Raw genomic sequence first — 27,048 nt, 5'->3', positions numbered from 1 at the left:
AATGAATGAGACCAAACCCAGGTAACACCATGCACCATTGCCTGTCTTGGACATAAGACTGAACTGGAAAACAAATTTTCTAATGACTTCTGCAAAAGTCTGTCTGCAATCCTGATCCATATTTCAATATAACATAGGAAGAGGTCATTCAATCCACTGAGTCAATGCCAGCTCACAGAGTTAATTCCCCATTAATTTTTCCTGTAACCTATTCTCCAAACATTCCCATCATCTCTCCCTGGATTCTATCACTTACCTACTCACCAGGCACAAGTCACAGTGGCCAATTAATCAACCAGCCTGCGCATCTTTGGGAGGTAGGAGGAAACCGGAGCGTCCTGGGGAAACCCACACAGTCACAGTGAGAATGTGCTAACTCCACACAGACAGCACCCGAGCTCAGGATTGAACCGGGGTCACTGGAGATGCGAGGCAGCAAGCTCTACCAGCCGACTGAAATAGTTCAGGATTTCATTTGGTGGAATGCCCCAAATAATCACTGTTAGACAGGCCTTTGTGAACTCACCTTTATCACAAACACAATAGCCAGTTTGTTTGAGTGCAAGGCAACACATTTATTTAAAGCCCTTGATCACATGAAGACAGTGTAAAAATCAGGATGCATTCTAGAAGGAAATATTACAGTTCATACTATACAATTATGGTACATAATTACATGTCCTTATTTTCAAAGTCATGCTTGGTTTTGAGAAAGGTGCTGCTTAAAAATTTACAGGCCCTTGGATCTGCATGTTGACTGCACCGTAGTCTACTAGGTACATTGGCCATTGCTGTGGAGAGAAAGAAATGAAAACATCATTGTACAGAACGGGCAGGTCACCGATCTCAGAGCAAATCTACCTGTTCCTCCCAGCTACAGGCATTAGTTTATTTAAAAGAGACACAAGAGACCGCAGATGCTGGAATCTGGAGCAACAAACAATCTGCTGGAGGGACTCAGCGGGTCGAGCAGCATCTGTGGGAGGAAGGGAATTGTTGACGTTTCGGGTCGAAACCCTGCATCAGGAATGAGAGGGGAGATGGTTGGTACAGAGAGGGGAGGAGGCCGGTATAAAGAGGGGAAGGGGAGTGGTGAGAAAGGATTCCGAGATGATTGGTGGGCTGAGGAGGGACGTAGGATAACAGGCAGGTAGTGCCAGGTAGGGGAGGTGAGTGGGGGGTGGAGTTCGGAGACAGTGGCAAGTGAATGATAGATGGAGGCAGACAGAGAGCGAGCGAGAGAGAGAGAGAGAAAGAGAGCGAGAGGAGAAAGGGAAGAGAAACAGATGGAGCGATGTGGGGGGAGGGGAGTGTGAAGTTAGGAGACAGCTGCTGGAGGGAGATAAGCAGGAACACGAAGCTCTACCACTGCTTTGATTTATTTAAAGTTGTTTTAAAGCTAATTTATTTAAAGTTGAACAACAGGTAAAATGAGCTTGGTATTGAGAGTTGCATCGTAAGTACATGTCTGCGTTTAAATCTGAACCTTCTGTACAACCAGAGGTAGTCATACCAAAGGAGTCAAGTGATTTTGCAGTAAATATCCTCCTGCTTTCTTGTGGCTTCAAACATCCAATCTCCCTGTATATGTCGACCTTTACATATTAAAAGACTCATTTGTTTTAATCAATAGTAAACAAGCTGACTATCAGCGGCAGGTAACAGTTGTAACTAATTACTTGAGTAAGTGATAATCACTCTTAGGAAAGGCTACATCAGTAGTTGTGGAAATTTGGGTGTACTTCTGAGATTTATGTAAGTAAATAGGTTTTACTGACAGAGTGGTTGTACAGAACAGGTTGGAAATTTGGTCAATGCCTGACTGTAGACAGATGTCATTATTTTCCCTCCAATAGTTGTGGTAGTTTTTAAATATTTAAATTCCAGTATTTTAGATTCCAGCATCTGCAGAATCTTTTGTCTTTAGTATACAAATTTTGCTTAGTCTTTATAGTAAACTACCAATGTTATAAGTAAAGCTTATGAAAGATGGATAAAGGTAATGTTGACTACCTTTAAATAGATGAACTAATTAGATAAAACAAACCAGATATAAAGATAACATGAAGCTCAATTAATTGAATACATAAACCAAGATTTGATTGGAAGGGATTAAACAGGAAGATGGGCACTTGTATACAGAGGAATTAAAAATAGAATAAGGCGCAGAAGGGAGTGAGGTGGTTATAGTGGAAAGCTGCACCATACTAGAGAGGAATATAAAGACAGAATATGTAGAATGCAGCAAGTGTGGTGAGTTATGAGTGCATGTGGGAATATGATAGATGCTGGAGGAACTCAGTGGGTCAGGCAGCATTTATAGAGGGAAATGGACAGTTGGTGTTATGGGTTGAGACCCTTCATCAGCCCAGATGGGGGGGTCTTGACCAGAAACGTCGACTGTCCATTTCCCTCCACAGATGCTGCCTGACCTGCTGAGTTCCTCCAGCACTTTGTGTGTGTTGCTCCAGGTTCCAGCGTCTGCAGAATCTCTTGTGCCTCCTGTGGGAATATGATGCAAACATGGCTTAAAAACAGTGAGGGTTTTATCAATTCGATGTGCTTCGAAAATAAGGGAGTTTTTTTAAAAAAGAAAAAGATGGGGTGGCTGTACTGATCAGAGAAAACTTCTTGTACTAATGGAAAGAGGGGTCTTGTTGATGGAACAAGAATAGAATCCATTTGGTTAGTGCTGAGAAGCAAAAAAGGTAGATTACACAACTGAGGTATTCTACAGATCTCCAAATGCTAGAAGGACAATGGAGGAGACACCTGTGGAGAAATGAGGTGTGCAAGAACTATAATGCTGTTGGGTAGGTACCTAAGTATTGACTAGGTCTAATGTTAAAGAGAAATGAGGGGAGCAACTGCTGAAATGCGTTCAGGAGATCAACTGTGATCTTGGTCCAACTATACAGCAGGTGTATCTGGATCTACAGCTGAGGTGTCAGTGGGAGGACACTTGGGTATGTGTGGTCATCATATCATGAGGTTTGGAATATAAAACATAAGACTGGGAGTAGGCCATTTAGTTTTTTTTTGTGAACCTGCTTTGCCATTCAACAAGATCATGGCTAATTTGCCTGGCACCATTTTCCTGCTTTGTCCTACCCAGAAATCTATCAATCTCCATGACAACCTTCCAATGTGAAGAAATTTCTCCTCCATTCCTTCAAATGGCCTACCCTTTTATCTTGAGATTTTAGACCCCAAGTTCTAGACTCCACAGTCATCCTCCTGTTCTATGCTGTGATGTCCCCTAAGTACTCTGTATGTCCCAATGAGGTAACCTCTTATTCTTAATTAGAGAGAAATGAGGCTTTGCCTACTCGCTCACTTCATTTGACAGACCTGCCATCTCAGGAACCAGTCTGGTGAATCTTCACTATGCAAGTCTCTCTATTGCAAACAAACATACTCAATACTTCTGGTGTGGTCTCACCAACATCCTGTATAATTTTAAGTAAACACTCTTACTCCTACTAAGATCCTCTTGCAATAAAGTTTAGTAGTGGGGAAGAGCAAGGAAAACTCTAAAGTCGAACTTCTAACCAGGGAGGGGACTAATTCCATTGGGTTGAGAGGGGTTCCAGCCAGGGTTAAAGAGAATCAGGCATAAGAGTTTAGCTACATGATTAGATTTTAAAAACAAAACTGGGGTTGCACTCCTTAGGGCAAAGGAGATCGAGGGGAAATTTGATCAAGATTATGTTAAAGAAAAGCTGTTCCATTAGCATAGGATTAGGACTGGGGACATGTATTTAAGATTTTGGACAAGAGAGGGGAAACATGAAGAATGGTTTTCATTTAATAATCGGTAATGACCTGGAACTGGCTCCTTGCAAGTGTGGTGATAGTGGAGGGAATGGCACTGACCAGATTGTTTGACAGAGAACTGGTATGGATTTAAATCACCTCCTTGTGTGTTTGACCCTGTAATTCCATGGCAGGGAAGGTGTAAATGCAATGTGCGGGAGTTGGTGGGGATCGGAGAAAGATGCAGTCATCACATTGCATTAAATGTCTGCATCTTGAACTTTTGCTTGGATGTTATGCTGGGGTTTGAGTTGCATACTTAATTATGTGTCAGGGAAATAGTTATTTGGACGGCCTGATCCACAAGGCAGTCAATCCTTTGAGTAAGGGGGCCTGCATTTGGCTGGTGTTCAGGGATAGAAATGTAACTGAGTTAAGCAGGTATAAGAATGTAGATGCAGAATTATCTGCCTTCGACCTTGTCCAGCAAATCCAAGGACTATGAACAAAGACTGCAATGAGGGTGGGGAAATCTGACAACAGAATATGGTACAAGAGGACAATGCATATTGATATAAATTAATGTGATCTCATGGTTGTTACAGAAAAGTGGGGAATATTCTTGGGTACTTGACATTTTAGAAGGATGAGCAGAATGGAAATAATTTTTAAAGGAAGGATAACTTAAATGAGATAGAATCTTGGCTCAGAAGATCATCCATTAGAGCGTTTGGCAGGAGATAAGGAATAAGAAAGGTCTGCAAACACTGGTGGGAGCAGGCTGTTGGCTCAGTATCAGAAATCATACTGTTGGGGAGATTATCAATCAAAAAATAACAAGGCTACTGCAATAATTGTGGAGGACTTTAACATTCAGACTGGGCAAATTAAATTGAGCATTGTTAAAATCGAACAGAATTAGATGTTGTAAATCTGAAACCAAAAACAAATAGAAAATACTCAGCACATCAGGCAGCATCCGTGGAATGGCAGAGTTTACATTTTAGGTCCTGGACCCTGCCTCAGAACATTTTTTCTTTAATTCAAATTAAATTGAGCCTCAGGGATGAATTTATAGAATGAAATGGAGGCACTTCCACCAGATTAAAAGAAAACAGAGCCAACCAGGAAACAAGCTAAGAGCCCCTGTGTACATTCTGCAGGACTGACCCTGAGCTAGCTGTTGCCTGTCACTTTAATTTACCATCCCACTCTCACCTTTCTGTCTGTAGCCTTCTGCACTGTTGCAGCAAGGCTCTATACAAGCTTGAAGAACAGCACCTTGTCTTCTGTCTGAGTACGTTGTAGCCTGCAGGACCTTATCAAATTCTCAAACTCTAGATAACTTTTTTCTTTGTACGAGAACTGGCCACCTTTTTTGCCTGTCATCCTTTTATTCCTTCCTGTTTTCCTCTTTGTATAATCAGACGATACAACATTAGCAACGGATTACACAGTCAAATAAACTTAATCTGATTTAACTGCCACATTATTTAACCACAGAGAAATTATCTTGTTCCACCCATTGACCCTATCCAAATTTCTCTGCTACCCAGGCTAACCTAGTTCTGTTCTTTCTCTACAACTTTCTCTTTCCACAGATGCTGCCTGACCTGAGTTTATCCAGCATTTTGTTTTTAAACGAGCTATTTTAGATCTATTCAGTGCAATGACGCAGGATTAATTAGTAATTCTAAAGTATTTGAAAAAAAAATAGTAGATGCTGGAAATCTGAAATAAAAGCAGAAAATACTGGAAACTGAAAACCCATTTGATTTCTAAATTTCAGCAAAAGGGAAGAGGTGAAAAGAACATATAATGTCTGTGAATAGGGTGGAGACTGAGAGACTGGATGATGCTAATGGCGGTGGTGCTGGTGAAGGTTTACTAACTGCAACTAATCTGTGTGGAAGTGCTGAACAAAAACAAGGAGAGAAATGTTGGAATTGGGACACTACCGCAGATGTTGGAAATCTGAAGTAAATGCACAGCAGGCTGGGCGGCACCTGCGGGGAGAGGTACAATATTTACACTAAAGAAGATTGACCTTTCATTGGAACTTGCAAGTATGGGCACAAACTAGAAAGGCAACATGAGTTAGTTCATTGTAATGTTCTGAGAATTCATGTACCTACTAGTTACATGAGATACTGAACAGCAAGCGGTCAAGGACAAATTGAGTGGAATGGAGAATTGGTGATAAGCATCAGGAAGTTCGGGTTGCCCTTGCAGACTCACTAGGTATCACCCAATTTGCATTTGGTTTCCACACACAACACAGTTCAGTTTGCAAGTATGACCTTGAGCTTCTAGTTACTTGTTTCTTTACTTCTGTTGGGGGCCGTGAGAGTCAGCGGGAACAATGTCAGTAAGAGGGCACCAGACACGTCTCTAGTATGAAGCAATCCAGTTTGTTGTATTGTAAAACCATATTAATATTGGCAATGGTTATCACAAGCAGAGCAGTGTTAAAGATTGTTATCAACTAAGCTGACAACTGTGTTGAAATAGACTGCTGGTACTGTAGTTGTTGTTTACACACAGTTGACATAAGTGCCTCTTAAAACAAACCACACAATCGACTCTGGTAGAATTGTAGCAGGGGAAATCCTGATCTTCATATGTGCATGGGATACTTTGCCAAGTGCAAAGGATACATGCTGGGAGAGATTACAAGCTTTGGTAATGGGAATGCACATTTAGGGACATGAAATCTCACAGCCAGGAACATGGTAAGAGAACAAATGATATATATAATGTAATGTGTGACATGTACTATCTGACTGAGAATAGCATTTGAGATGAGTGTGAATGGACCAGTATAGGGGAGACAGTGAGAATGGAGGCAGCTGGGTTGAGGGTTTCAGAGAGATCGCCAGAGATTCTACGACTCAAAATTATGCAATTAAACAGTGAGATGGCTCAGGTAGTTCACTGCCCTTCAGACTTGTTCAAACTTTGACATTCTGTCAATGATTACCAGAGTGCCAAAACAGTATTTTACTGTTTGAATGAGACTCTCACTGGAACTCCCTTGTGTGCTCTCATTGATACTAAATAAAGGTTTCAGAATGTGCGGCATCCCACTCCCATATGTTCCATCTTGAGTAAAATTGGTTTATTATTGTCACATGTACTGAGGTACAGTGGAAAAACTTGTCTTGCATACCATTCCTACAGATTAATTCAATACGACAGTGCATCGAGGTAGTACAAAGTAAAACAATAACAGTGCAGAATAAAGTGTAACAGTTACAGAGAAAGTGCAGTGCAAGTAGACAATAAGGTGCAAGTCCATGATTAGGTGGATTGTGAGGCTAAGCATCCATCTAATTGTACTATACCATCTTATAACAGCTGATAGAAGCTGTCCTTGATCCTGTGGGTATGTGCTTTCAGGCTTTTGCACCTTCTGCCCAATGGGAGGGGGGGAGAAAAGAATGTCTGGGGTGGGGGGGGGTGGTCTTTGATTATGTTGGCTGCTTTACTGAGGCAGCGACAAGTATAGACAGAGTCCATGGAGGTGAGGCTGGTTTCTATGATGTGATGAGCTGTGTCCACAACTGTCTGCAGTTTCTTGCAGTCATGGGCAGAGCAGTTGCCACACCAAGCCGTGATGCATCCAGATAGGATGCTTTCTGTGTACAATTCTCTCTACAGATTCTGCTTGACCTGCTGGATTCCTCCAGCAGCACTTTTTTGCATGAAAAGTTATTGACGGTCAAATGTAATAATGATCTGTGAGAGTGGCAAATGACATTGCAAAGAGCTAATCTAAGTTGGTCCAGACAGCCAGCAGTGGATTGCCTCTTGTGCAACTAGACACAGGAAATTAGCTGAGTAACCAGTTCAGCATCAGTGGCAAATTGAATTTGGTTTCATTTCCTCACTTTGTTCACTTCATTTGGAAATTGTGATGGTCCCAGTACTGCCAGGTGGATGTCCCTCTGACCCCCAGCTCAACAAATACCCACTGTTACTTGTGCATCCCCCAGTTTCATCTCCACTTCTCCACAAGATTTATTGCACAGGCACTCCATAGCAGTATTTTGTTGCAGGAAATTCCTGGACGTTTGTCAGTAGTTACAAGAATTCCTCAGAAGTATCAGCCACAGGGATTCCCTGGAAGTACATCAACAGTCACCAGGAATCTGCAGAAATGTTACTACAGACACGGGAGGGGATATCTTTGTGTTCCAGGGTCCCCGTGAACGTCACCAGTTGTACTTTGAAAAGTTATAACAAATTCTGCATTATATATCTGTAAAAAATATCAGATGGTGCCCTTAAAGCATTCTGATATTTAACAATATTCCTTAAACAACCTGGAGTCATTGCAGATGCTGGAAATCTGGAGCAACACACACAACAAGTACTGGAGGAACTCAGCAGGTCAGGCAGCATCTATGGAGGGAAATGAACAGTCGACGTTTCAGACTGAGACAACCTGATAGTTGTTTATGGCAATGAAGTGGAATTTGCCACACCAACAGTGGATGGACAGAAGGTGGCCAGTGAAGATTTACCACTGTTAGTTCCTCAGAATTTCACAATGTTAACCCAGAACTTCACCCCAGAACTTCTGCTGGTTAACACATTCCTCCAAAATAAGTGACAAGTGTCCCTGTGTTTCATCTCCCCCTCTGCTGATCCATGCTTATCAAATGGTGGATACTTTAAAGCAAACTGTGGCAACTTTAAAGCCAAGCTCCATCCTACTCCCCTCCACCTCCAGCCAGGAGGAGAACCAGGAAGTCTAACCCTGAGGAATTCTCCCTCCCATCTGATAAAAGCTGGTAGAGTCTAACCAGACCCCTGGCACTCACCAGAGAAACTCAGTGGGGATTAGGTATTCATTCTGGGACCTAGATCTATTGGCTTAGTGACAGGGACTGGGACAGTTCCACATTTAGCCCCTGGGGGAAACTGTTCCCATGTGTCGTTCAACAGCTTTATGGAGCAGAACTGGCAGGCCAGGAGTGCAGCCTTTGTTTTCCAGGGTCCCTGTGAATGTCACCAGCCCTCTGTGAATGATGTTTGAGGACACATACTGTGGTCCTCCTACATCATAACCCATTTACTGATGGGGAATCAAAAACAACAGAATCATACCACGTGTAGTTAAAAATAAAATCATTACCACAAGGGAGACGGGATTTGGCGATACACCTGCTTCCATGTTAGAAGAAGATGGTCCAATGTTCCCCTCTGACATTCTTCTTCTCTTTCGTTTGTGCACTGTTTCTGGTTTGGATGCTTGATAAGGTAAAAAAATTCATGATGTTACAACTAGGACACACAGCTTACAGTTAAACTATAGTTAACATCAAACCTTTCCTATGGCACTTGCTGGCTCAGTGCACCTTATTCCCTGATGGTTTATGTCCTCCTCTCTCCCAAGGGAGTGGCTCCTTTCAGGAACAGAACTCTGGTGGGGTGGGGTGGGGTGGGGTGGGGTGGGTCGGTCAGCAGGTGTGTTGTATCTTAGATGAGAATTTCCTCATGTGTAAGCATTGGGTATGGTTGTTACTGGACTAGTAACTACTGCCTGGTTGGTCATTTAATGCCGCGACATCAGATGAAGAAGTTGCATTTGGTGAAAGGAATCTAGAAACGGAAACCTGTCAGCAGAAGTGACCACTCAGACAGGCAAATCCCAACCAGATCAGAAAAGGAAACCTGACAAGTGTTGTTCAGAGTACTTACAGTCTCTGGGCCCATAATGATTGATTTCTTAACTGCCCGACAAACCAATCTCTGTGCTAGACAATAATACACTCTGATAATAAAGGCCCTGCAAATGTGACCCTTGCCCCATATCTGTGAGGTCACCTCTCAGCAAAGGCAGATGCTGATGAAATTCTCCATTGCCTTCACTGTGCCAGGGCATCTTCTGGTCATCTGAAGAAAGCCATCAAAAACTCAAATCCAGGAGGAGATCTCTGCCCTCTGTGCTTGATACATGGATTATCTACAGCAGGCACTTTAAGTGCTGGAGTGGTACCACCAATCATGTCTCCAGAAAATCCTCAGTCTACTGGCAGGATAAGGAAAGCCAACAGCCCCATCTTTCAGGCTCTGATTATACTTGGCCCCCTTCAATGGGCAGTCATATTGTTCATACGCCTGGTACCAGACTCCTGAAATAGGCACTCTACTTTGAGCTCCGTCACTGCAAGAGATTACCAGTGGAACAGAGAAGACAATACAAGAACACTCTCAAAACAAAATGCAGCATTCCTACCAACTTGTGGGAATCCCTGGCCCAAAATGGAGGAGGAGCATTTGACTTTCACTGGGGGTAAGCAGAAGCCCAGTGGAATTGTGGAAAGGAGCACACCACCTCCCAAACTACCCATGCACTTCCTGCCCCTCCCACGGCAGAGTCTGCAGGCCCCATATTGGACTCGTCAGCTGCTTCGGAACAGGAGTGAAAAAGCATCTTCCTTTACACTGAGAGACTGCTTATGTAACAGCAAACTTTTCATATGATCTTGCCTGTTGCTTCTTGACTCCAATGGAGATCTGCAATCCTGAGAACTTCCATCTTATTTTGGTTTAGCTACTCAATGGATGAGCTTACTGAGCCAACAGGGCAGTCACTGATACAACTTGCTCACCCTGATATGCCTGCCATGTAGACCCAACACTCCTGCAGGAATCTTTAAACAATGATTAGGATCAGGATTGCAATGTCTGGATCAGTCTGCCACCCTCACTGAGATTGGCATTGAGCACTGACTGAAGCTGGCAACACCTGTCCATTTGGTTTAGTCGCACTGGAAGGGAATCACCTCGTGGGTACATTATTGTAGATGATCCCACGCAACACTCTTCTCTGAAGCAACAGGAAAAATACAAATATCTCACCTGATTTAGACGCTTCGTTACAAATTTCTGCAAAAGGCCTGTACAGGATCAAAAATAAAAGCATGTCAGTTATCAATGAATAAAGTCATTCACGACTTGACAGCCAAGTCTACCAAACCTAGAACAGTCTCCTCCTCTAATTACTGGGGTGAACCTTCCTGAACCAGGCTGACTGTCCACAGTTCTCACTGGCTTACCCGCGCTACATGAGAAGCAACGTTTCATCTCCCTGACCCTCTGCACCTCAGCGTTGGGAAAATGTAACAAGGCCTCAGCACAAAGACTTAAAATTAGGTATTTCATTTTTTTAAGTCTTGCAATGATAAATAAATCAGATAAATTTCAAACAGTTACACACAAAACCATCAAACAAAAATAAAAATGAAGCATCTGCTTCAAGGCTGAGGAAATCCCAATGAAATTTATGCGGTCTTCAATCCTACACCAGGCCTGATCTGGCATAGGATTGCAGAGGTAGATTTCCCAGTGTGATGCAGAAGAATCCCAACAGGACTGGGTTCCATTCTCAGACTCTGTGGAGTGCAGTGACAGCTGTAGTGGCATCTGTAACTCAGACCTGGTCTCACAGCCGCTCTGCAAGTCTGGGACTCACTTGTGTAGGAATCCCTTTGGACAGTCACCATGACTCAGCTCAATGTTGCAATGCGTTTCTCCTCGGGCACCATGTGAATTACTGGAGACACAAGAGAGCTGCTGGAACCTGGAGCAATGCACGAAGTGCTGGAGGAACTCTGCGGGTCAGGCAGCACCTGTGGCAGGAAATGGACAATCGACGTTTTGGGTCAAAACCCTTCATCTAGACTCTTCATCAAGTCCGGATGAGGGGGTCTCAATCTAAAACGTCAACTGCCCATTTCCCTCCTCGGATGCTGCCTGACCCACTGAGTTCCTCCAGCACTTTGTGTGTTGCTCCATGTGAATTACTGTCTACTTACGTTCATAACTTTCAGTACCAGCTTCAAGATTCTGTATTAGCATTTGAACGGTTGAAACTGGTGCTCTGCATAAATGGGCATAAAATAGAGTTTGACTTCAAAAAGCAGCAATCCAGGAAGACTGCTCCCATCTACTGGAAGTCACATTATGATACTAAATGTTGCTGCTAGGCCCCATAATAGTCAAATGTATCTATTTTTGTAGAGCCTTGGTTGATAGATAAATGTAGGCCAGAATGCCATAGAAATTCCCAATAAAATTCAAATTTTGCTCCGGGAATTTTTATATCCAGCTATTTAAGTAAGATGCAAAACCTTGAACAATACAGTGGATTCTCGGTACTGCACTTAACTTACAGCTCAATATATATATGTAGTCAAATCTACAGTGAGTCCTCTGTCATAAGTAGCTGGCTAAAAGAAGAGTATGAGTGACTTTTAAAAAGAAACTGGAATTTCATTTTAATATTTGCACCTAATATAAAAGCTCAAAGCACACAGTTGATCACGCAACTTGGTTACATCTATAAAATCAATATTGAATAAAATTAATTGTCCTATCACTAAACCAAGTTGGACAAATTCATTGCTCTGCAAATTCATTGCTCTGCTAAAGGCTATTTCTATGCTGTGTAATGTCTGTGATCCTATGTTATCTTAACACAGTTATCCACCCTCCTGCTTTGAAGATTGTTATTTATTTTACTTCTTACCTTGATTGTTAAGTCACCAGGCACAGAATAAACATGGAATGGGCAGATTTTTTACTAAATCCAGCAACAAACGAAATCCAGCAAATCAATCCTGCACAAAACTGAAGGGATTTCAGTTCACTGTTGTAGAAAGAAATGACCATATGGGGATAGATGTACAATCAGGTCTTTTGTCTTTTAATCTTTGCTGCCTTACACTCCGCCATTGACCTCATGTTCTCTCCTCTCTCCCTTTTCTCCATCTTAAAAATAGCTTTATTTCTAACTTTCTTCGCTTGTGATGAAGCTTATCGACCTGAAGCATTAAAACTATTTCTCTCTCCACATCTGGTAAGCTCCCCGATCTGCTGAGAATTTCCAATACCTGTTGGTTTTGATTTCAGGGATCCAGCATCTGCACTATTTTGTTCTTGTATTCTGGAAAACTGGTTGATAGTTCATTTAAGTAATTATCATTTTGTACAAGCTCTCTAGAGACTTGATTTTAACATTGTCCTCTTGCCAAAAACAGTGAGAAATTAAAATTAAGATGGCAATTTACCCGGTGCAATCTAACAGCTTGGATGCAATTTTAATTTGCTATCTTTAGGAGATATTTGGGTCATTCCCCATAAATGAGCAGATGGGGACAGGGTTGGGGGGGGGGAGGGGAAGGGGAGGAAAGGGTAAAGAGACGAGCGGGGGTGGGGGGGGGGGAGAGACAGAGGAGTAGGAGAGAAAGGATTGCAGATGTCATTGAGCCTTGAATGCAGTTTTAACTCCAGACATGCAGAGCCCTCTCTCTCTCTAGGCCAAACTGCCAGCATGTAAAACCAGAAAGTTCTCAGGGAATTTGGTGGAATAATTTTTGCTTCCACGTGGGCTTGAAGGAATTCCTGCAGGTCCCTCCGGGGAACCTGGTGCATTCCCCACTTCCTTCACCTTGCCGCTGGCCAGGTGGCTATCAGCCATCCAGTGCCAAAACTCCTGCATTCCCTCTCCAACTCTCGCTCCTTTCAGACATTCCTTCAAACCTACCTCTCCGACCAAGCTTTTGCTCAACTGCTTTTCTGGCTCTTGCTTCAAGTTTGATGTTAACAATATTACTTAAACACAAGCTGTTGTTCTGTGACCTTTAACTTGTGCTTGGCAGCCGATTTACTGCTTTGCACGTGTGCTGACTTCAACTCTTCGACTAGGGAAGTCGGCGTGGGGGGGTGGTGGTGGTGGTGGAGAATAGCAGCCAGCTGAAACATCAACCATTATCTATTATTTAGCAAGACAACGAACTACATTTTTTAAAAAATGAAGTAAAAACTAGTGTTTTATTTTTAAAATATTTAAAGTTTGAACTGGACCACTGGACGTAACTTTAGTTCACTGACTTAATTCGAGAAAAATGTCTTTGTCCCCCTCTATGCCTGCTCCCCCCAACAAAAATCTACTGCCTCTCTACCTTCTTACCCAAGTAAAACAGCAAGGGAATGAAATAATGTTTTTATTAGATTGTGCTAACATTATTACGATATCTTACAAGTAATTGAGCAGCTGCCTCCTCCCCAAGTACAAGTGACCATGTTTTTAATGTAGAATCTATCAACCAGACAGCTAGACTTCACAGAATCATTTCCTCTTTCAACAGAGTTCCCACAAACAAACTTATAATCCAAAAGCTGCACTTTCATGTGAGCTATTTCTGTAACGTTGTATGAGGGTTAGCAACTATTCTTCCTGTCAACAGTTTTCTGACAGATTAGGTCCAGGCTAAAAATAAATTCCTGGAGGAACTCAGTGGGTCAGGCAGCATCTGTGGAGGCAAAGGGATGGTTGACGTTTTGGGTCAAGGCCCTGCATCAGGTCCTTCATCTGTTTAAAAGAGATTTTCATTTTAAAAAAATGAAAAAATTCTAGTGTCTTATTTTTAAAAAATTAATCTTTGTATTGATACATCGGACTGGTGGACATAACTTTACTGCCTTAATTCAAGGTCTCAACCTGAAACGTCAACCATCCTTTTGCCTCCACAGATGCTGCCTGACCTGCTGAGTTTTTCCTGCAGTTAAGTACAGGCTAGTTCTACACAGTCTTGAAATAGTGAATATTAAACGTCGATATACTGGTTAAGAAAGATACTGAGAGCATGCTAACAAACAATATGAACATAAAATAACCAGGGACATAGTGGACCAAATGCCCTTTATAAGAAACATCACTGTATGGGAATAACAAGTTTTATCAGTGCTCAGTGACAGAGTGCTGGATATCGACAAACTAAGCTCAGTTAAAATCAAACAATGGTGGAGGGGACCATTAGGGTCATTGTGACTGCAATGGTTCTTTGAAAGAGCTTTCCCAATAGTTTCACTCTTTTACACTATCACTACAGCTCTGTAACTTATTTCTTTTCAAATATATACCCAATTCCCTTTTGAGCTGCTACCACTGCCTTTTGAGATGGTGCATGACAGATCAAAATTACCCAGTTGGAAAAAAAAATGCATCCTCATCTTTCCCTTTATTTTCCTAACGATTGAAAATCTGTGTCTTTTGGTGACTCATTCTCCTACCAGTGGGGAGAAAGGGCTTTGCTTTCTTGACAATGCACCACGTTAAAATGACTACCGCAATTGGAAAACTCAAAGTGAGTCTTTAATTCATTCAAACTTTTCCATATCTTGTCCTTAGGAATCCAATTAATTCAAACCACACAACGTAATGGTTATATAATTCAGATTTCTAAAGGCACAATTTGACAACATACATGTGGAAATGAATCTCAATAAAATGATATAATCCAAAGCAACCATTGGATACCTACTTTCTGAGGATATCCACATTGTTAGTCACTCACAATGAATTAGCTATTATTTTATACAGCTCACAGCAAAGCCTGCAATTTAGATGTGGGGAGATATTAGCAGTCAGTGAACCCGTGTTTTTTCTCCAATCAAAATTTATTCATTGTGGTGAACATGAAACAGGGAAAGTCCACATCAGTGACTCAGTTCTAATCCATTTCCACACGGGTTGAATAAGTGAAGTGGACTGATGGTAGCAGATGTTCACACTTACTGTAACTGGCTTTTAATAATCATCCTAATTCGATCTCTGACTTTCAGGATTTTCTCCAGCCTGTTAAGATCGTAGGTAGTTGGGTTCCTGAAGAGGATATCGTCTGGTAGTCCCGTCACTTCAATGGCCTCTGGATTATCTCGGATCAATTTGTATGGCACCAAAACTGGTCGATTCAGTCCCAGAGCTTCTCCTGTAAGGTAAAATATCACGGCTATAAACCACAAAGGGCTTTAGAGAGTATTCACTATATATGGTCAAACTTGGATTGTTTTCTCTGGAGTATCAGAGGCTGAGGGGAGATCTGATAAAGTCTATAAAATGATGAGAGACACAGACAGGGTAGATAACAGTCTTTTTCCCAGGTTGGAAATGTCAAATACGAGAGGCCGTAGGTTTAAGGTGATAAGGGGAAAGTTTAAAGGAGATGTTTGAGGCAAGTTTCTCTTTCTTTTACACAGAGTGGTGAAAGCAGATATAATAGTGACATTTAAGAGGCATTTAGACAGACATACGAACATGCAGCAAATGTAGGGATATGTATCATGTGCCGGCGGATGGGATTACTTTAACTTGGCATCATGGCCAGCACAGACATTGTGGGCTGAAGGGCCTGTTCCCCTGCTGTACTGTTCTATGTTCTATCTAAGGCATTCACTGTTCAAACTGCTTGGGCCCTGGGTGAAGTTTTCCGCTCCTGTTATTCCTTGGTCTCCAGAAGCCTTCCTAGGCACGGTAGCATAGTGGTTAGCATAACACTTTACAGCGCCAGTGACCCAGGTTCAATTCCAGCTGCTGTCTGTAAGGAGTTTGTATGTTCTCCCCGTGTCTGCGTGGGTTTCCTCCGGATGCTCTGGTTTCCTCCCACATTCCAAAGATGTACAGGTTAGGAAGTTGTGGGCATGCTATGTTGGCGCCAGAAGCTTGGCGACACTTGCGGGCTGCCCTCAGAACACTCTACACAAAGATGCATCTCACTGTGTTTAGATGTACATGTGACTAATAAAGATATCTTATCTGATCTGATCTGAGATGGTGAGATCAAGTGTTTCTATGTACCAATAGGCCTCTGATACCTTCATTAATCTTGAATATTGCATTTGACCACCAACATTCACATCCTTTTTCTGTATGGTAGAGGGAACTCATGAATGGGTGTTTGAGACCAGTGCATTCTTAAATAAGAATAGTGTAATCAGAGTTCAGCTCAGAGCTAAATGTGTGCATTTACACAGTTACGCGGCTATAGATGTTACAGATTCACAGGGTGAAGAGGGAGGAGATCATCGTGAAGGTTTATTGGTTCAGCAAAAATTACAAGACAGCAGAATTCAAAAACAAAATTAATTACTTTTGAAGATTATTTAATTATAAATATTGTAACACAAATTTGAAAGCAAGACTGAGCAAAGATTGGCTCATTAAGTTAAATATACCGTATTTTTCATTGAATAATTCCTTCACTTGCTCCCTGAGGATCACTTTCTCTCCAAGTCGGTTTGCCTCTTCATCCTCTAATTTATAAAAATTGATGAAAAATATTACGACAATCAAATACAAGAGTAGCATCAGCAGAATAAAACGGTGTAACCTACGACATGGCAGTAGTTCCAACCGTTAACAACCCCAACATCCCTCACCAATGATCACACAGCTTACTTGCATAACAGTTAACCCTTCATGGTATTTACACACTGCTGACAGTTTATGGTATCGTACACTAACAGTTACTCAGTGGAGACACTACAGCCTGTCACAGGTTATACACAGCCGTAAATCCTCAAGTACACAGAGATAGGGCCAGGCTAATAGTCAAAGCATAATAATTTAATAGCTGGAAGTTTCAGTAAAAACCTTGACTGAACTGGGTCTTGAACACATTTTTTTACTTACACTGTTACACCTGAGTCAAGGTCGGATTTACACATGTAAATCTATCACAAAATTAGAAACGCCTGTTCAGTTCTCATGTGTTGTAACGTCAAGGGATGTTTAACTGTACATGATGTCAGGCTACCTGTGAACATCTGGCTCAAAGGAACAACTTGGAAACCTCTGTCGATGAGCAGAGCAAACTTGGGGCTCAAGTCTACAGTTCCCTGAAAACAGCAACAGAGGTAGATAGGCTGGTGACAAGGGCATGTTGCACACTAGGCTTCGTAGGCATAGATTGTAAAAGTTAGAACATTATGTTGCAACTTTACAAAACAATGGTTAGACTGTACTTGGAGTATTGTGTGTAGTTCTGGCCACACTATAGGAAGGATGTGAAAGTGCAGAAGAGATTCATCAAGCTGTTGCCTAGACTTATTAGTTATAAGGAGAGATTGGATAGGCTGGGATTGTTTTCCTTAGAGATATACAAAATCATAAGAGGCATAAATAAGAAAGATAATCAGAATCTTCTTCCCTTTACAGGGGTATCAAAAACAAAAAGGGCATAGGTTTAAGGTGTGAGGAAGGAGTTTCATAGGGGATCCGAGGGGAAAGAATTTTTCTTACACACAGAGTGTGATTGATATCTGGAACTCACTGCCAGAGGAGGAGATGGAATCAGATACGATCACTTTGTTTAAGAGATGCTTAGACAGGCACTTAAATAGGCAAGGCATAGAAGGGTACTGACACAGTGTGGGCAAATGGCATTAGTGTGGATGCGCCACAAGGTTGGCATGGACATGCTGTGATGAAGGAATATTTCTGTGCTGTACTACTCTATGACCCTCACCTATCCTCAAGTTATGCTTTCTGTTTTGAACTCATCTCTGGTGAATTCTGTAGCGCTCTTAGTTAATCAGCGGTCAGACTCACTGGCGACGGTTTTGGTTGCATTAGTGATCATCAGGACCCTGGCCTCATCAGCACAGCATGTCCGAGATCCCAGTGCACTGGATGGCACACAAATAAAAACTTTTCACTGTAAATTGGTACATGTTATAATAATAAAACAATATCAATATGCTTTGTATCAACTTCACACTATGTTCACGTCATTTTCTGAATACATCCTCCAAGATTAGATTTTCTTCTGTGCGTATGGCAATCAACTGATCACATTGGCATGCAAGCACTAATCCACTTCTTGCAAGATTTTTATTCATTTTGGGCTGGAAAATCTTGGGCTATGACTTTCCTCCATCTGGTACTTCATAAGTGAGTGGAACCCCTTGTGCATGTTGATGGCCACGTATTGTTGATCACCTCTATCAATATGTAATTGTGCTTTAAAGAACAGATCAATTTGTTCAAAATACGTGCTAAATTGTTTGAATTAGTTCATTGATGCCAAGGCTCCTGAAATAGCCAGTCAGGGCAGCCAATAGTTCAATGATAAATCAACACCAATGTGGTTTACATGCAGAGGCCTTAGATAAGTGAAATTACATGTGAGCGGTTGCAGGGAAATACATAGCAAAAAGTCAGTTTTGGTGTCACAAATTCACTTGTCAAGCATGGATCTTCTATGTCTACCAAAAAGCCTGAAGAAAAGTCACCTGTTATCCCACTTTTATTGCCGATCGGTAATGTCTTCACCAAAGCCCTAAGACGCAGTTTACACACATCATATGAGATGGTGGATTATTTGCAAGGCGGTATATTTAATCTACATGTATACTGGGGCTTCAAGCTCCTGCTACATACTGAGTATCCCAGTCAATTTTACATTGTTCCAAAGCAGAAGACTCTCCTGTCCAACAGGATCACAGTATATTCACACACGTAGATAGAACTACTCGAAGTTCCCTTACAATGCTCTGAAGGGAACATTTTATAGGGAATGACGTCATCACTTGCATCTCTGATTTAGACGTCACGTTGGGGTCACAAGGGCATCTGACGACAGGTCGGATTTCCTGATTACTGTGATTCAACCAAGAAATGGTCAAAAAAAGTGTTTTACTCCAAGTGAAAAAAACTGTGTTATTCCAACTTCTAGGCAACTTGAGCACATGGTGATGGAGGAATTTCATTTGGAAAGTACCCTGTCCACATATTTGATTTCTCAAACACCATCAAGCTCCAAGCCAACACTCAAGTGGAATGGAATGTGAAGGGAAGTAGATTTTATTTCTATTGCCTCTGATTCAGAGTCCCAAGTTACATAAATAAACTACCGGGTCTGTGCAGAAAATGACAGCAATTGTGTCAGAGTGAAAAATTAAACCACCTCACTATAGGTTAATTTCTAAATGGCTCAGAGATTCCCCCGAGCTCCCAACCCCTGTTTTCCGATTCCAATTTACCATGAGCTTTCCTTAAATGTAGACATTATCTACTTAACTGGCTGAACTAATTCTGAATGTGACAAGCTATTAGAGACACCTCAGTCAACCATTATTGACTATTTATTGACTGTTTGTCACACATGGTGGCAACTTGTTTACATCTGTATCAGAAAGTGTAATCCTCATTTCATATGGAGAGACACATGCATCATCAATATAGGCAATTAACAGGAACTAACAAAATGCTTTCATGTATGTTGTGAGCTGCACTTGTGATTGTTCAGGGCACAGTAAGGTGAGTAGAAAACTTACCCTGTAAAGCAGCATATGCTTTCTCCAGTGATGTTATTCGCCTGGGTGCTAGAATGTGGAGAGAACAGAGAGAAAGTTAGGCACAGAATCCTGTTATTACAAAAAATTAAACTATGATCTTTATTGTTTATCTTTTGACTAAAGGGAATCTATCCTTTTACTAAACCTTCATGTCAATATAAACTGAGAGCATCTTCCTCAACTGAATATTTCACTCCCAGATGATAGTTAATCATCTTCGAAGTGGAGCTGATTAGATGGTCCTTTGGTCAATCCAAGTTAGTATCACCTGATGAATTTAAGTCGGTTTTTGAAGTTCGTCTTCCCTGAGGCACTATATCTTCCTGTAAGGCAATGCTCCCTGTAAGGATTCTACTCACCCAATTAAGGTAAGCAAGTTGAATAATTTAAGATACGAGCTTTCAGTGATGTGAGAAATATCCTACTCTGGTTGATGTCGAAACAACACTGGTCTTTGATGTACGCTGCCTCAGAATGTAGTCACTATATCAGGGAGTAGATTGAGATAAAACATAGTTCAAAATGGAAATAGTACCAAGGGGACAAACTCTACTCCAGAGAACGTTCCCACACTAGGGTTAAACATAGTTTCACACAACAGGAGGATTTGCAGCTGAGAACTCACTCCAGGTACTAAAATGTTTCAGAACCTGTGGAAGACTTGTGGGATTTGATTACCTCAGTGACACAAACAATTGAATTCCATTGTACACATTTTTATCAACATACTGAACAGTAAAGACTTTAACTAACTGAAACACAAATAATTCTGCAGATGCTGGAATCTGGAGCAACACACAAAAAGTGCTGGAGGAACTCAGCAGGTAAGGCAGCATCCATGGAGGGATATGAACAGTCAATGTCTCGGGCCGAGACCCTTCATCGGGGCTGGAAAGGAAGAGGGCAGAAGGTTGGGGGGAGGGGGAGGAGTACACGCAGGCAGGGGATAGGTGAGTTCAGGTGAGGGGGGGAAGGTAGGTGGGAGGGGGAGAAGATGTAATAAGCTGAGAGGTGACAGGTAGAAGAGGCAGAGGGCTGAAGCAGAAGGAATCCGCTGGGAGAGAGCAGTGGACCATGGAATAAAGGATGGGGGAGGGGAGGAGAGGAGATGGGCAGGTCATCAAGGTGGGGGAAGGGAACCACAGGAATAAGGGAAGACAAAGGAGTTGGGGGAGTGGGGGGAGAAAAAGAGGGGGTGGGGTTACTGCAAGTTAGAGAAATAGATGAATACCTATTGGTTAAATTTCGAAGAGTTGACCTATGTAAATAGCCACACACTGTGGTGGCTTAAATGAGTTAGGTGGGTAGCTGGGGGACTATCTGGAAAAGTCATGTCGAAGACTTGGACAAAGACTTCAGGAATGGCAAAGTTTTGGAAAAGGTAAGAGGGGGAATAGCGGCCAAAGGTGGTCTTTGTAATAATGCAGCCAATGGACAGGAAGACAACTTCGGAAAAGAAGTGCGAGGAAAGCTTCTCCACTTCCTGACTGCCTGAGGTGGCAGCTCCTAAGGTTAATTAAGGGTACAGGCAGTGGTCTGTATCTATTTCCTGTAGTTAAAAAAAATGACATTGGTCTTATCATAAGGAGGAAGTTCTTGAAAGGGTAGGAGTCTGATAATAGCAGTCTTCACAGGGAAGGGGTGGTGCTAGAAGATAAATGGCTTTTAACAATTCTCATAAAAAAACAGAAAAGGTTGCAAGTGAAGCCACGCAGTGGGAATCCAAGGTGGCTCACGATCAAATAAGCAGATGATTAGATTCGTAGACAAAATGAGTGTCCTATGGAAGTGACATACACACTGCACATCAACTTCAACAGGATTCCCACACTAACTCTGCAGGAATTAGAGCACGTCAAAGATAGTCCTCTGATTCTTACTTGAAATATTAATTCAATTAATTGAATCTAATACAGGATATTAAATACAACCAAGTGTGGACTGAGCTATGAATCACTACGATGACATGTCGATACAAGTCCTGTAGGTCAACAGTAAGAAGACACAACGTGGCTGAACTTGGATGATGCTGGGACAGTGTGTGTGGCCTTAGAAATGTAGTGATACCCTTCCCAATATTGCCATGGATAGAAACTTCAACATCCACTTCTTACAACCATAAGATTATAACGGAAAGTCATTCAATTTGCCATGACTGTCCAGATTCTTCGAATAGGTAAATTGGTTTATTATTATCACATGTACTGAGGTACAGTGAAAAACTTCATTTTACATGCCATCCATACAGATCATTTAATTACAACAGTGCATTGAGGTAGTACAAGGGAAAACAATAACAGAATGTAGAATAAGGTGTTACAGTTACAGTCAGTGCAGGCAGACAATAAGGTGCAAGGCCATAACGAGGTTATCTAATGACCCCACTTTTCCCCATTCTTTGGGAAATCCAATTTCCAATCTACAGCTGACATTGAATCTGCTTCCACCATCTTTCAGGCAGTGTATTCTAGATCACACCACACTGCTGCACCAGACATTCTCACCGCCCTTTCTACTACTTTGCCAATTACCTTAAAATAATTTTCTCGGGTTATTAACATTCCTGCCAGTGGATATACTTTCTGTGCAGTTCTCATTTGCCCTTATGCTGTGCTTGCCTATACACCTTGTTCCTGAACATGGTGTATGACACTTCTATGTGGTGACAATAAATTGTCAAATAAATTGCCAAAGAACTGGGAGCAGTGCAATGGCTACACCAACAAACCACATCACGCTCATCACAGGTGTGTCAGTAACCATCAAGATAACCTTTAAACTGTGATTCCACAGACTTCTTCCAAGTTACAGCAAATCTATGACAGATGTCCAATCTAAAGTTGTTGCTACTATGCATGGACTACTTAAGTCTTCTATTTCCTAATACAACATAGTTCTGTGATAGATCTCTGCTCAAAAGACAGATAGCATTCCTACCCAATCAACAACCACTTGGCGAGAGTGGAAATGCTTCCATCAACAGTTGCTTTAAGATCTGAACCAAAATCCTTGCTTGCACACCACATTGCCTGGTCACATGCATGGGAGTGTCATTGTCCACAGTGTTATGTTGCTTCCCACAAATACAGCAGCTGCTTTCAGTAAACATCCCATGTTTCAAATGATATGTCAGGTGTGTGTGTTTACACACATTCAGTGTGCTAACCTCTTCTAGGAGGATATATCCTGCATATCATCTTTTTCTTAACTACGTTCTGCTTTGAATATTTCCCCAATGGGAATGGGGTCTGAGGTGTCTCACTACTTCTAAGGGCAGAAATGACCCAGTATCACTGTGTGCCAGACCAGATACCAGTAACGAGAGACATCTCAGGTAATGAGGCAGTAATTCTCTGTTTTGAACCTTCCCTGCATTTCTTAGGGCAGGGTCACAATTTATTGTGGGTGAGGCATCTTACTGAGATGTCTCCTTCACAATGCCATTCCAGTTGGTGGGAACTCCCACACCCCATAACAGGATGTCTGTGTGGGAACAGATCTGTGAACAACAGGGAGATAGTTTCTCTCCAAGCTCTGTACAAGCGAGTTCTCCAAAATGATAAATTATTTATCATGAGGTTGGAGCTCAAAGTCTCCATTCTTGCATCAAAGTACTTCTGACAGAAGTTAAGTATAAACTAAGAGGCTCAACCCAGGGGACCCAATGTTGGATGAGACAAGGAAGCTTCTTGCAACTGCATTGGTTTTGATGATGAATACCTGGAATTTGTAGTATGGAGGTTCCATTCCTGCGTACAGCAGCTGAGTGCGCAAGCCATGGTGACAGGATGTCTCTACTTTCTGCACTTGTCTTCCATACATCAGGCTGCTGTTTATCGATTACAGCTCGGCCTTCAACACCATTATCCCCTCAGTACTAATCAACAAGCTTCAAAACAAAGGCCTCTGTACCTCCCTCTGCAACTGGATCCTCGACTTCCTTATCGGGAGACCACAGTCCGTGTGAGTCAGTGATAACATCTCCTCCTCACTTACAATCAACCCAGGCACACCTCAATGATGCATACTTAGCCCACTGCTCTACTCTTTCTACACTCATGACTCTGTGGCTCGGCACAGCTCAAACACCATCTATAAATTCGCCTATGGCGCCACTGTTGTTGGCAGAATCTCAGATGGCGATGAGGAGGCGTACAGGAGTGAGATAGATCGGCTGGTTGAGTGGTGTCGCAACAACAACCTCGCACTCAATGTCAGCAAGACCAAGGAACCAATTGTAGACTTCAGGAAGGAGAAGTCTTCATTGAGGGGTCAGCGGTGGAAAGGGTGAGCAGCTTCAAGTTCCTGGGTGTCAACACCTCAGAGGATCTAGCCTGGGCCCAACACATTGATGCAATCACGAAGGCACGCCAGTAGCTCTACTTCATTAGGAGTTTGAGGAGATTTGATATATCACCAAAGACACTTGCAAATTTCGATAGATGTATGGTGGAGAGCATTCTGACTGGTTGCATCACAGCCTGGTATGGAGGCTCCAATGCACAGGATCGAAAGAGGCTGCAGAGGGTTGTAGACTCAGCCAGCTCCATCACAGGCACAACCCTCCCCACCATTGAGGACATCTTCAAGAGGCGGTGCCTCAAGAAGGAGGCATCCATCACCAAGGACCCTCACCATCCGGGACATGCCCTCTTCTCATTACTACCATCAGGGAAGGGTACAGGGGCCTGAAGACCCATACTCAATGATTTAGGAACAGCTTCTTCCCCTCCGCCATCAGATTTCTGAACAGTCCATGAATACTCCCTCGCTATTCCTCCTTTGCACTATTTATTTACTTATAACTTATAGTAATTTTTATATCTTGCACTGTACTGCTGCTGCAAAACAACAAATTTCACGACATATGCTAGTGATAATAAACCTGATTCTGAATCTGACTTTAAAAATTAATAAGTAGCAGAGGGAGCATGAGGTGCTCATACTGGGGCTGATCAATGGCAGCAGAAGAAACAAGGATGTTCCACAATGTTAGTTGTACAACCTTTAAGACAATTAGACCTCCCTGTATGTGAGAGGTGAATGAGTGATTGATCTATCCATAAATTTCTGATACCCTCCCTGGGCAGGCAGATCTCTCTGGTAAGACTCATGGAATTATAAAAACAGCTCAAACTGTTGTGAATAGAACTTATTGAGCATAGAACACTACAGCACAGTACAGGCCCTTCGGCCCACAATGTTGTGCCGACATTTTATCCTGCTCTAAGATCTATCTAATCCTTCCCTCCCACATAGCCCCCTATCTTTCTATCATTCATGTGTCTATCCAAGAGTCTCTTAAATGCCTCTTAAACGAGAGTGGTAGTAATCAACTACTTAGTCAAGTGGTGCCCAGCCCATAGATACACCTGGGATCGGAGGTCTCCAGCTACGCAGTGGAGCCTGGCCCAATAATACCGCCAGTGACCTGAGATCTCTCCACCTTGTTCAGCATTGGCTGGTCATTGCATCAGTGACCTTTCCACTCAGTATTACAGGGCATAGCCCAGTAATACTGCCAGTGACCAGAGGTAAGGGAGGGCACTAGTGAGGCATGATCTCCAGCTGTACAGAGGAGCAAAGTCCACATTACCACCAATGAGAATGGGTTGGTTTTCTCCAGTGTTTGTCTTTCTTGTACAGTTGAAGATTTTTCTCACTCAAAAAAAGAGTTCATAGTCAGTCCACACCCTGGTTTATGTTGTGAGATATTGAGAAGAACATGTATGATACCTGCTCTCGTTTCCTTTTTTGTATGAGAAAGACATGATAAATCTAACCGATTGGCGCTGCAATTGGGAAGCCTCCAGTGTCAGGAATACACTTTGGGAATTCTTAAACTGCAGTTCCACCCCCATTATTTCTAGGACAGTCCTTGCTTGTCGCTGGAAAGTGTGTCATAGAAAGAGGGAGTAGGCAGCATATCTGATCCTGGCAAGATTCTATCCCTGAACACCAAGGGAACCTTCCCATTACAGGGCGGGATGGGATGGGATGGGATGGGGGTTAACTTACCATTACCATCCAAATTTCAAATACAAAGGAAATGATGTGTAAATAATGATTTCAGAGCATTGAAGATATTCTTACCAGGTTTGGGGATCAGTCCTTGGAAAGGCCTATAAAATGACAAAAACATGGAAGTTCAAAGAGACTGCAAAATATTCTTCAGAATGAAGTGTCATTCAATGCTTTTTAAAGGAGCAAAATTCAGAAAACATCAATCAGTTATTAGTATAGCATATGTAACATCTTTGTGCCCTTGCTTTTGCATCACTGGAAATTCATATGTTTATGGGGTATGCACTACAGTGGATGGCATTATCTTTTAACTTGGATTTGAACCCAGGCACCAGCAGTAGGATGAATCACAGAACATTCGTGGCACAGAAGGACATTCAGCCTATCAAGTCTACCTCTCCTCTTTATGCAGCAATCTCATTAGTTCCCATAATTTTTCCCTTAGTCCTGCAAGTTAGTTTTGCTCAAGTACACTTCCAGTTTTTCCATGAAAGTCCTGACTGACTCTGCTGTCGTGACCAGACAGAGTACATTCCAGGTCAATACCCATCTGGTTAAAGTTTTCCCTCAGATTCTTGCTGCAACTTTTACCCATCAGGTTGAAACTGTGCCCGCTGGAACTTGAACTGCTCACTTACAGGAACAACTTCCCTTGTCCTTTAAGCTCAATACGATCCTGTACTCCTCTATTAAACCTTTTTTACTATTTTTCTTACGGACAACAACCCCTGCTATGACAACCTAACCTTATAGCTGAAATTCCTCATCCCTCATCTTACCAAATTTTTCTGCACTCTTCCTGGGATCTTCATAGCCTTCCTAAGGTACGGCCACCAGATCTGAACACAATACTCCAGTTGTGAACTAAGGAGTTTTGTAAAGTTCAGCACAATCTCACTGCTTTGCTCCCTGGGCTTATCTTTATGAATTTCTTGATCCTTCATGCTTTACTAACTGCTCCCTCTATATGCCCTGATCCTTCATGCTTTACTAACTGCTCCCTCTATATGCCCTGATCCTTCATGCTTTACTAACTGCTCCCTCTATATGCCCTGCCACTTTTAAACATTTATTGACTCAGCACCTTCTGTTCCTGCATACCTTTTAGAACTATATATA

The 27,048-nt window shown here is 42.2% G+C and overlaps 1 protein-coding gene across 11 annotated transcripts in view; it reads right to left on the bottom strand.

Annotated features, from left to right (window-relative positions):
* Window positions 1-557: 557 nt before the first annotated feature.
* The window catches only part of gtf2ird1 (GTF2I repeat domain containing 1), a 145,279-nt gene continuing 118,788 nt past the window's right edge, over window positions 558-27,048 (bottom strand). For 9 of the 11 annotated variants that reach the window (XM_052035730.1, XM_052035728.1, XM_052035729.1 and 6 more), the window contains 7 exons: window positions 25,999-26,027; window positions 19,885-19,932; window positions 16,783-16,860; window positions 15,347-15,539; window positions 10,627-10,664; window positions 8,897-9,012; window positions 580-791 (listed from right to left, as the gene is read on the bottom strand). In XM_052035730.1, the coding sequence (XP_051891690.1) occupies window positions 723-791; window positions 8,897-9,012; window positions 10,627-10,664; window positions 15,347-15,539; window positions 16,783-16,860; window positions 19,885-19,932; window positions 25,999-26,027 (571 nt within the window). In that variant the 3' untranslated portion in view covers window positions 580-722. Of the gene's footprint in view, window positions 792-8,896; window positions 9,013-10,626; window positions 10,665-13,312; window positions 13,522-15,346; window positions 15,540-16,782; window positions 16,861-19,884; window positions 19,933-25,998; window positions 26,028-27,048 lie in introns of those variants that run through there. The other 2 variants (XM_052035736.1, XR_007957940.1) reach the window with 2 other exon arrangements.

This window comes from Pristis pectinata, chromosome 21 (assembly GCF_009764475.1).
Source record: "Pristis pectinata isolate sPriPec2 chromosome 21, sPriPec2.1.pri, whole genome shotgun sequence".
In the NCBI taxonomy this organism is placed as follows: domain Eukaryota; kingdom Metazoa; phylum Chordata; class Chondrichthyes; order Rhinopristiformes; family Pristidae; genus Pristis; species Pristis pectinata.
The sequence above is the reverse complement of the archived record's forward strand: the minus strand, read 5'-3'. Positions and strand labels throughout refer to the sequence as shown.